This window comes from Lolium rigidum, chromosome 2, assembly GCF_022539505.1.
Source record: "Lolium rigidum isolate FL_2022 chromosome 2, APGP_CSIRO_Lrig_0.1, whole genome shotgun sequence".
NCBI lineage: Eukaryota > Viridiplantae > Streptophyta > Magnoliopsida > Poales > Poaceae > Lolium > Lolium rigidum.
In genome coordinates this window covers 62,106,724-62,116,125 of record NC_061509.1, presented here as the reverse complement: position 1 = coordinate 62,116,125, position 9,402 = coordinate 62,106,724, and the positions used below count along the sequence as shown (strand labels likewise).

General features: G+C 47.4%; 1 protein-coding gene across 1 annotated transcript; it reads left to right on the top strand.

Moving 5' to 3' along the window:
* The first annotated feature begins 6,189 nt into the window (after positions 1–6,189).
* Positions 6,190–8,545, top strand: LOC124686579 (squamosa promoter-binding-like protein 5). The gene is made up of 3 exons (XM_047220506.1): positions 6,190–6,893; positions 7,415–7,578; positions 8,148–8,545. The coding sequence occupies exons 1-3, from the start codon at positions 6,190–6,192 to the stop codon at positions 8,543–8,545; spliced, it is 1,266 nt and encodes a 421-aa protein (XP_047076462.1).
* Positions 8,546–9,402: the final 857 nt, after the last annotated feature.

Here is a 9,402-nt window from a genome sequence, read left to right as displayed (position 1 = left end):
GCCGCACAAAGATTCGAGCCGCCGCCCCTGGACCTCTACAAGTACCCCGCCGACCGCCACAGGAAACCCTAGCTCCGCCCACTTATTCTCCCTCCTCCGTTCTCTCTCACGCACACATCGGCCGAAATCCTAGCCGCAGATGTCGGCCGGCCCCATCATTCAGCGCCTCCCTGAGATCCACCAAAGTGCCCACGAGCTCCACCTCGCCGCCATGAATCTCCTAGCCGAAGGAATCGGCCAGGGATGCCCCCAATCGACGGGGACACCCCCTTCTTCTTCGCAACCGGCCGCTGGCAACCGGCTCGATGCCGGTGCTAGAGGCCTCCCCTGGCCTCGCTGTCGCCACCATCCGCTCCGCGGTGAGCTCTTCTACCTCCTGGACCCATTCGCCCTCTCCCTCGCGCCCTCGAGCTCCGCCGCCCGACATCGCCTCCGGCCATGCTCCGACAACCATTCGGGAGCGGCGCCGCCACCAACAGATCGCCTGCGACCTCCTCGTTTGAACACGCCCCTCCGCAGCTCACCGGCTCGACCAGAGCATATGGCTCACCAGCAGATGTCATCATGACATCATGCCGACTCCATAAAGCCTTTTCTTTTTCTGTATTTCAATTTTTGTAATTGATAAATCCATGACAGGTGGGGCCCCTTGTCAAGTTTTTAATATTTTTGTAAATAGTTATGAAATGAATAAAACTATGACAATGGGTCATGTCTGTCAGAGTTTTAATATTTTACAGGAATTTCCAGAAAATGATTTAAAATGATTAAATCTTGTGAAATTCATAAGTAATTCATTTTAAATCAGAAAAATATGTATAATATATCAAAATCTTCAGAAAAATGAGATATACAACTTGGTGGCAAAATTGTGCATTTTTAAAAAACTTTGAACGCTAGTTATTTTAGAAGAACTAATTGTACCCCTTTGAGGTTTCGGGAACTGGTAACCCTAGTTTGCCGAAACCCAGTTAAATTGTTGAACATGTCTTAGGGTTAGTTTCAATACCTTTAATATGTCATGTCATCATCCTTGTGTGTGCATCGCATTATGCCATGTGTTGATTGTTGTTCTACCTTGCCGATGTTCACTTCTTCGCGATCGATAGAGCAAGTGCCCGAGACGATGAAGATCGACAACGACGCAACTCAATAATTGTCCATCGACGAACAAGTCATGTACAAGATCCTCAAAGATCCATATTGGCTTGTCAGGGATAAAGGCAAGCCCTAACCTGGTTCATATATGGTTTCAAAATGCTTTTACTTCTGGTTCCTACATATTGCATACGATTCCAATATGTTTTATCGGCAGATATAGTTATCCTATATGTTGCATTTACCATCCTTGTAGCCTAAAGTACTCTGATCCACTGCTCCCAGCAAAATTAGGTTTGATCTTGTGTGCATCGCTAGAGCCGTTATATCGAATATTCTTAGCCATGCTTAGTTGACGAAATTTGATCCATCCTATGATGAATCAGAGTTGCGATTGAACCTAGTATGACATGATGATGTGGTAAGATCAGTGATGATAATTAAACATGCATGTTTAAAGGCTTGGATGGGACGCCACATGGGGATGTGGTGATTTTATTCGTTCTCCCCGATACTAGGACATGAGTTCTCGCATTCGGAACCAAGACCGAGCGTACAACCATACGGGGGCCATGGGAACTCCTTGGCTCGATCTTGCCTAGTCTGTTCATGAGTCACATATTTTGCGAGTTCCCATTTGGCATCTGCATGGAGAAGGCGTGGAAAAGGATTTCAAAGGTGCATCATACAGGGCATGGCCGGGGTGAAGGAGGCATTGAACTGGATCCCCTGCGCACAACAATCGGGACCGCCTCGGAGAATGGCTACCTACAATGACGGATCTGCCCAGTTGGAGTGCCTCATGAATTAGGCAAAGCAAGGGAAAGGTTTTTGTCAACCACCCTCTGCCGGCACACCAAGGAAGTGTGTATCGTACGGCGCTAGGAGTCGATCGGCACGTGTGGGTAAGGTTGTACACCCCTGCATGGTTAAGTCTTTTCGGAAAGCCGTGTCCATGGTTACGGATGACTTGGTGATGGATTCTGTGATCATGGACACCATGAACCTAATCGTAAAAGTTGGAATCAATGTGTGAATAAGGATCCCTTCTCAGGGTATCGAGGGGGTGATCCTTGTTGATAGGACCAGCTGATGATGAAGATTTCGTGGATTCAGTATGATGATCAGTAGAGCAAAAAATATCGCTCTCTTATTCCTTTTTAAAATGATCTGAGTAGACGAGCTTCTGCTCCCTCTTGTTTTACAAAGAAAACTCGCATACCAGCTTTGCTAACAGGTTGTACTAAGTCTTGCTGAGTCCCTATACTCAGCTTTGCATACTTTTGTTTCAGACAAAGTCGCTTCGACAGATGGTGATTTCTAGGTCGACATCGACAAGTAGCTTGGGATTCCCAGGCGGCAGCCTGGAATCTATGGGCCAGGACGTCGCCGTTATGCTCCTGGCCTCTTAGGCCTTTTGTTATCTTGCTATTTAGAATAGCATAACTTCACTTTTTTTGATTGATGAAATGTTAGATCAGTGACCTATGCTTTGAATGCTTTGGTTCTTTGCCCAGTTATGAGCTTGTATTACTCTTTGAGTCATAGAGTCATTGTTGTGTTACCGATTTTCACCATGCATGTAAGCCCTAGAGATCTAGGTTAGTCTTATGCCAAATGTGATGTCTGGGTTTGTCTAGCCCCGACCTCAGGGGCACCTAACAGGACCCTAGTCCAAAGCTGTAGGAGCCCTATCACAAATAGGGTGTGCACGGGGAGGAACCTAGCTTGTACTTAAGCATATGGGCAATGTTCTGCTCTCCTAGTCGTTGGCCCCTATAACCATGACCTCGCTGTTGTGAAAGTTGATCCTAAGCCTAGACATGCTTTCAAAGCATAGAAGGATGAACTTGAGGTTGGAAATTGCCAGAACCTATGGCTGGATCATAATGATTGTATCATCTGCATACACTGTAGATGAGATACCCCCATCCCGTGGTATGAGATGAAGGATGGTCTACTGGATGCGTCGGAGGATTAGCTTCCAAGTGTATTTGTCCAATAGTAGATCCTTTAGATTCAATATCAACTATGCTAAATCTTCGGATTTTTGGCAACAAATGAATATACACAAAGAGTTAAGGAAACTTTACAAAGAACATTGGTATATTATCACTATTCTTGGGTTGGATGATCATCAGAGGAGGGTCCTTAACTGTAGCAAGAGCAAGAAAAATTGAGCGTTGCTTATCACAACCATTCTTTGTGGAAAATTTTGCTCTTTGTCCTTGTCCATAATGGACGCCGAAGCCTCCACTACATAGTTGAAGACTAAGGACGATAGCGGATCCCCTTGCCAGATCCCGCGACCATTACAGAAGAAGTTACGTACCTACCGCTTCGTTAATGGTGTAGTCGTATGGGACTTCAGACCAAACCCATAGCTCTATGAACCCGCCTAGGCTCAAAGCCTTTATGAACCGGAAACTCGAACAGAAAAGGCCAGTTCACACGATTTAGGCTTTTTCAAAATCAAGTTTCAGGAACACTCTCTAAAGTTTCTTGGACCTAGTTTGGTGTACTATCTCCTGCAAATATAGCATCCCCTCATGGATTATACGTCCCTGAATAAACGCAGATTAAGTTCTAGTAATGGTACAATGGAAATAGGGGACACATAAAAGGCGTAAGCCTTTGCGACAAACTTAAAGATAATGTTGATAAGCGCTATAACTCTAAATTGGCAGATTTCCTCAACCCATTGAACCTTGATAATAAGAGTAACAACCCAGAAGTTTAGCCTTACAAGATCCTCTCGCCCAAGAGCGAAGCCATTGGCAATGGCCACGATCAGAGGTTTAGTAAGTGACCAGAACTCCTTGAAGAACATAGGGAAGCGATGAGGCCTAGCGTTGTGTTGGTCTTCATACTGGCCAAGACCTCATCTAACTCTTCCACGAGAAAGAAATCATGAGCTTATCTTTCTCTTCATCTAAGACATGTAGCGTCACGTCCTAGAAGGAACGAGAGAACGAGAAGAGTGACGGTTCTCCTTGCGCTCCCATAAAATTTCTGTAGAAGCCATAAATATGCTCATGCCGCTCCCAGTTCCACGGCTCCGTCAAGATCCCCTGATCCGCGACTAGCCTCGAGGTAGCAGATTCGGCTCCGTCAAGCCGCGACTCCGTCTGTTTTGAATTTGAATGAGTACGTGTTAAGTTAATTCTCGGTTAGCTAAGTGTTAACACTTCCATAATGAATCCTTTGGATCTCGGCTAGGTACATAGATCCATGACAGTTGATTCTGTTGACGTGAATATTCGTTGGGTGGAACGGTGTAACCTTTCGGTCACTGGTTGCATGTTAATATGGACGAGGAATAGCCCCTCGTCGGGAAATACAGAGTTGGATATACCATCGTAGACGTACCAGTATTACATCTCTAATACCCCCTTAATCTAGACCTAGGAGAGGTTTACATTACGCTTAAACTCATCTAGTTCCTTGGAACATAAAACTTTAGTGAAGCCATCTACGATCTGATCCTTGCTGGAGATGAACCTGAAATCAAGTTGCTTGCTAGCAACCCTTTCTCGAGCAAAGAAAAAATCAATCTCAATGTGCTTAGTACGAGCATTAAAAATTGGTTTCTCCTTGAGTGTCACACTAAGTTCTCGAACAAGAGCTTCAACCCAAATAAGCTCAGCAGTGGCATTTGCAAGTGCTTTATATTCAGCATTTGTGCTAGAACGAGACACAGTAGGTTGTTTCCTGGCAGTCCAAGAAATAAGATTGGGACAAAAAAAATATAGCAAACCCACCAGTAGAGTGTCTGTCACCTAAATCACCTACCCAATCTGCATCTGAATAAGCACTAAGAAGAGTGGAGGAAGAATTCTGAAAGGTGAGACCAACTCGGCTTGTGCCATGAATATACCTCAAAATCCATTTGACAGCAGTCCAATGTGCAGTTGTGGAAGCATGAAGATACTGACATACCTTATTAACTGAAAAGGAAATATTAGGTCGAGTCAGGATCAAATATTGAAGAGCACCAATAATACTCCGGTATCTAGTAATATCCTCAGAGCGAAGAGGAGAGCCATCTGTCAGAGCCAGTGTCTCAGTAGTGGAAAGTGCCGTTGGACAGGACGTGCAGGAGCTCATACCAGCACGTGTCAACAAATATGTGGCATATTTCTCCTGATTTAAAAGCAAACCATTGGACAATTTGTGAACCTCAAGGCCTAAAAAATAATGAAACTCTGGTCGGAATTGGAAGGTTTTGGGTGGTGGTTTGGAGGGGAAGTGGAAGTGGGGAATTGGTAAAGGAAGGTGGGATGTTCTTTCTGGTGTGACCGATCTGGTGATCGGAGGTGATCTGGGTCTTCGCGGCGACGGTGAAGAAGGTCACCGACGGGAGATGTTTGACGAGAACCGGCGAGGGTTTTGGAACAAAAAAATGCTGGGAATTGATCGAGGGGAAGGAGACTGATGTCCTGACGTGATCGATCTAGCGATCAGGTCCTGTAGGCCGACGAGGAAGTGTCGACGGCGGCGGCGGCTAGACGATGGGAAGAGGACGGGCCTCTGATACCATGTTGACGTGAATATTCGTTGGGTGGAACGGTGTAACCTTTCGGTCACCGGTTGCATGTTAATATGGACGAGGAATAGCCCCTCATAGGGCAATACAGAGTTGGATACGTATACGAGTGGTGTACTACAGCATCTCGTATACGTATCAGTATTACATATCTGATAGATTCTTGCATACTATGGTACCCGCGCCAATGCAAAATCTTTTACCGTGCCGTGCATGCAGCCAAGCAGCAGTACTGAATGAGTGAGTGGGTGAAGCAGCCACTCGATCGTTACAACAGAATGGCAAGTCCGTATGATCTTGCATTATATTGCAGCTATCACTCTGCCATCGAGAACCACAAATACACTCACCTTACTTACCATGCAAACACACCAACAATTAGCACCTACTCCTATGCTCCACTTACTGCCGCATCTCTCTCTAGATCTCCCTCTCTCTCCCCCATGCCTTTTTAGGCAGCCACAGTGCACGTCGTTCCTCCCCACCACAGCCCAACACGCCTGAGGCCCCTTCCTCCCACCTCTGCGAGCGCGCGAACGACGGCCATGATGAGCAGCAGGCTGAGCGGCCCCGGCACGATCGCACCGGCGAGCGACGTCGTCGACTTCGGCTACGCTTCCATGCACTCCTCCTCATACACCAACTTCGAGCCCGCCCAACCGCTGTACCAGCACCACCTGTATGACAACAGCTTCGACTTCGCCGCCAACAATGCCTTCCAATTCCACCAAGACCCCTTCACTCTCTTCTCCACCGGTTCGCCGCTCATCAACCAGCTTCACCAGCCCTTCGCGCAGCAGATCACCATGCCGCCGATCGCACCGTCGTCGCTGCTCCAGGCGCCAACGACAATGACGGCGCTGCCGCGCGTGCCGTCGTCGGAAGACGCGTACAATCCCTTCAGCGGCGGGTTACTGAAGCGTGAGGACGGCGACCCATTCTTTTCCGACGCCGGCGGTGGCGGGAGGATTGGGCTGAACCTGGGCCGGCGGACCTACTTCTCTCCGGCGGACGTGCTAGCGGTGGACCGCCTGCTGATGCGCTCCCGCCTCGGCGGCATGGGCGTGCTGGGGCTTGGGCTCGGCGCCGCCCACCACCCGCCACCGCGGTGCCAGGCCGAGGGTTGCAAGGCCGACCTCTCAGCCGCCAAGCACTACCACCGCCGCCACAAGGTCTGCGAGTACCACGCCAAGGCAGCCACGGTCGCCGCCTCCGGCAAGCAGCAGCGCTTCTGCCAGCAGTGCAGCCGGTACGTGCACGTTTGTCTCTGCATCATTCCCCACACTTCAGGCGCGCACACACTGGCATTCCTTGATGGATGCGTGCTGCGTGCATGCGAAGCTAGCTAGAAGACGAGAGTATCTCGATCGGCAGTGGAAAAGGCTGCAAGCTTTCGATCCAGGACTGACGCCCTAGATAGGAGTAATAGAGACATGCATGCACTCATCATCATATCATGTCAACATGTCATATATCAGTGATGAAGCCCATCACATCAGATCAGGGGACCTGCTCTGATCGTATCCGCATCTGAATCCAGTGTCCCCCTCTTTATCTTGCTACTGATGATTAGCTGCGCAGCTATATACATCCACCAATGCAGCTCACCCATGATTGCATTGCAAAGTATCGAGTTCGATCGTACTACCTAATACCTATACGCTACGTACATCTATACTGCATGTAGGCATTACTATTGTGTACGACCGAGCATGTATGTGTAGGTGTCTGTCTGAATAATTTGCTCCCCTTCGATTCTTTGGGCTACAGGTTTCATGTGCTTGCTGAGTTTGATGAAGCCAAGAGGAGCTGCCGAAAGCGGCTCACGGAGCACAACCGCCGTCGCAGGAAGCCCTCCGGCGAGAAGGGCAACGACGCGCCGCCGCCTACCAAGAAGCCAGACATCAGCTCATACAGCGGCGACGATCACAGGAGTAAGACCACTAGCTCCTCTCAATTGTCCCTTGCTCCCGTGTAAACCATAATACTACCTTAATTTTCTGCCGTTGGTCTCTTCATTGTCTATGTCCAAACGATAATTCATATCTTTTGTAACCCGAATTGAAAATTGTGCGAAAGCACACAAAGTGTTGCAATCAACGATACAAGTCAATCATTTTTTGCTAAAACAATCAAATGTACGTGGGAAGTACTTGCAATAATTACTCAAGTTTGAGCCAATAAATCAACACTGGTAATTCTATGTGCAAGCACATTAATTATAGTTACAATACAACGTTCGACAGGAAATAAACTGGCAGTACACTACATGTGCCTGCCATGACAGACCTAGATGCTACTTCTACAATTTTTGTCAATGGATTTGACATTCGTACTATCCAGCAGCTCAATTAACATGATGCATACGCATGGCGCCAAAACATGTCTGCGTAGGTACCAATGTACTATACACTAGACGGGTAGATACAACTCCTGCTACATACATGTGACCGCCACTTCTACCGTCTTTTCTGACGCCTCGGCATGTATATATGATCGTCAGCAAATAAGTCGTCGACCACGGTGGTCGCCGTCTCGCCGACGGCCAGCGGCTTCAGCTGCCTGCAGCAGCAGACCGAGCTCGACAACGGCGGCCAGTCGAACATCGCCGCAACGATGACGGCGCCGACGACCCTGTCCCTGGCCGCGGAGCGACCCCACGGCAGGGACTGCTACGGCGCCGGCCTGGACACCATGCTGCTGCACCAGCAAGGTCGCGACGAGGAGGAGCAGGGATTCATGATGACCCCGCTCGTGCAGTCGCATCGGCAGCGGCAGCGAGACAGCGGCAACATCTTGTCGTGCTCGACGTCGGCGTCGGATCAGCGTCACCGGAACGACGGCGACAGCTGCTGCAACGGCAACAGCATGCAGCATTTCTTCGAGGTGGACTTCATGTAGCGTGATGCATGCATGCAGATGCAGGCATTACATGCTTGAATGAGTGAATGAACTTGGCCTAGCCTAGCATAGCGCAGCTAGAGGTAGTTTGACTGCATTATCGTGTAGTAATATGGTGTGTGTGTGCATGGAGTATAGCTAGGGTAGTCAGTGCAGCTTTTCTATTCATATTTAATTCTTAACTTTGTAACTCTGTATTGTGTTTACTTGCACTTCTCTGGATGTTGCCCTTTTCACCAAGGGAATAGTGTATGTACCTGTGTAGTGTGTTTTCACTTTTGGTAAATTACAAGACCTACTTTTCTCTTCAAAACTATTGTCCTGGGCTTACCTTTTACTTCCAACTTTTTTTTTTGGGTCACCGAAATCTTCCTCCATTTCCTTCCTCAACCCTTCCAAAATATTATATCTGAAGAATTTTAATACTCCGTATCACATACGGTTCTTCTAATGAGAAAATTGTACCTAACCACTCAAAGGAAATCTGAAAATGTCACCCGTGTGTCTTTTGCCATGGTATACACAATACATAAATTACAGTATAAATATCAAGATATGTGATCAATGAAACATCAAGTACTTTGTTAGATTTTTAAGACATGTCGTTGTCATATTTTTAAGCAAATCTTTTCTATGTTGTATTCCAACACCTAACACATATCAGTTTTTTCCGTGTTTTTTTCAAGGGCGACTTTTTTGTCCTTCTTAAAACAGTAGGATGGTAGTTGTAGGAGTTAAATGAACCCAAAAGTAGTGTAATATAAGGTGGAAATGAGCCAATTAATTATTTCAGTGGGGAAACTTTTTTGTTGTAAGAAGTACTTCCTCGGATGCTAAATCAACAATACTTGATATGG

Excerpts from the sequence above, each read along its gene's own strand:
- LOC124686579 (XM_047220506.1), top strand. The coding sequence starts at position 6,190 with ATGATGAGCAGCAGGCTGAGCGGCCCCGGCACGATCGCACCGGCGAGC. Across the intron at positions 6,894-7,414 it reads TTCTGCCAGCAGTGCAGCCG|GTTTCATGTGCTTGCTGAGT; the intron begins GTACGTGCACGT and ends TTTGGGCTACAG. Across the intron at positions 7,579-8,147 it reads CAGCGGCGACGATCACAGGA|CAAATAAGTCGTCGACCACG; the intron begins GTAAGACCACTA and ends TATGATCGTCAG.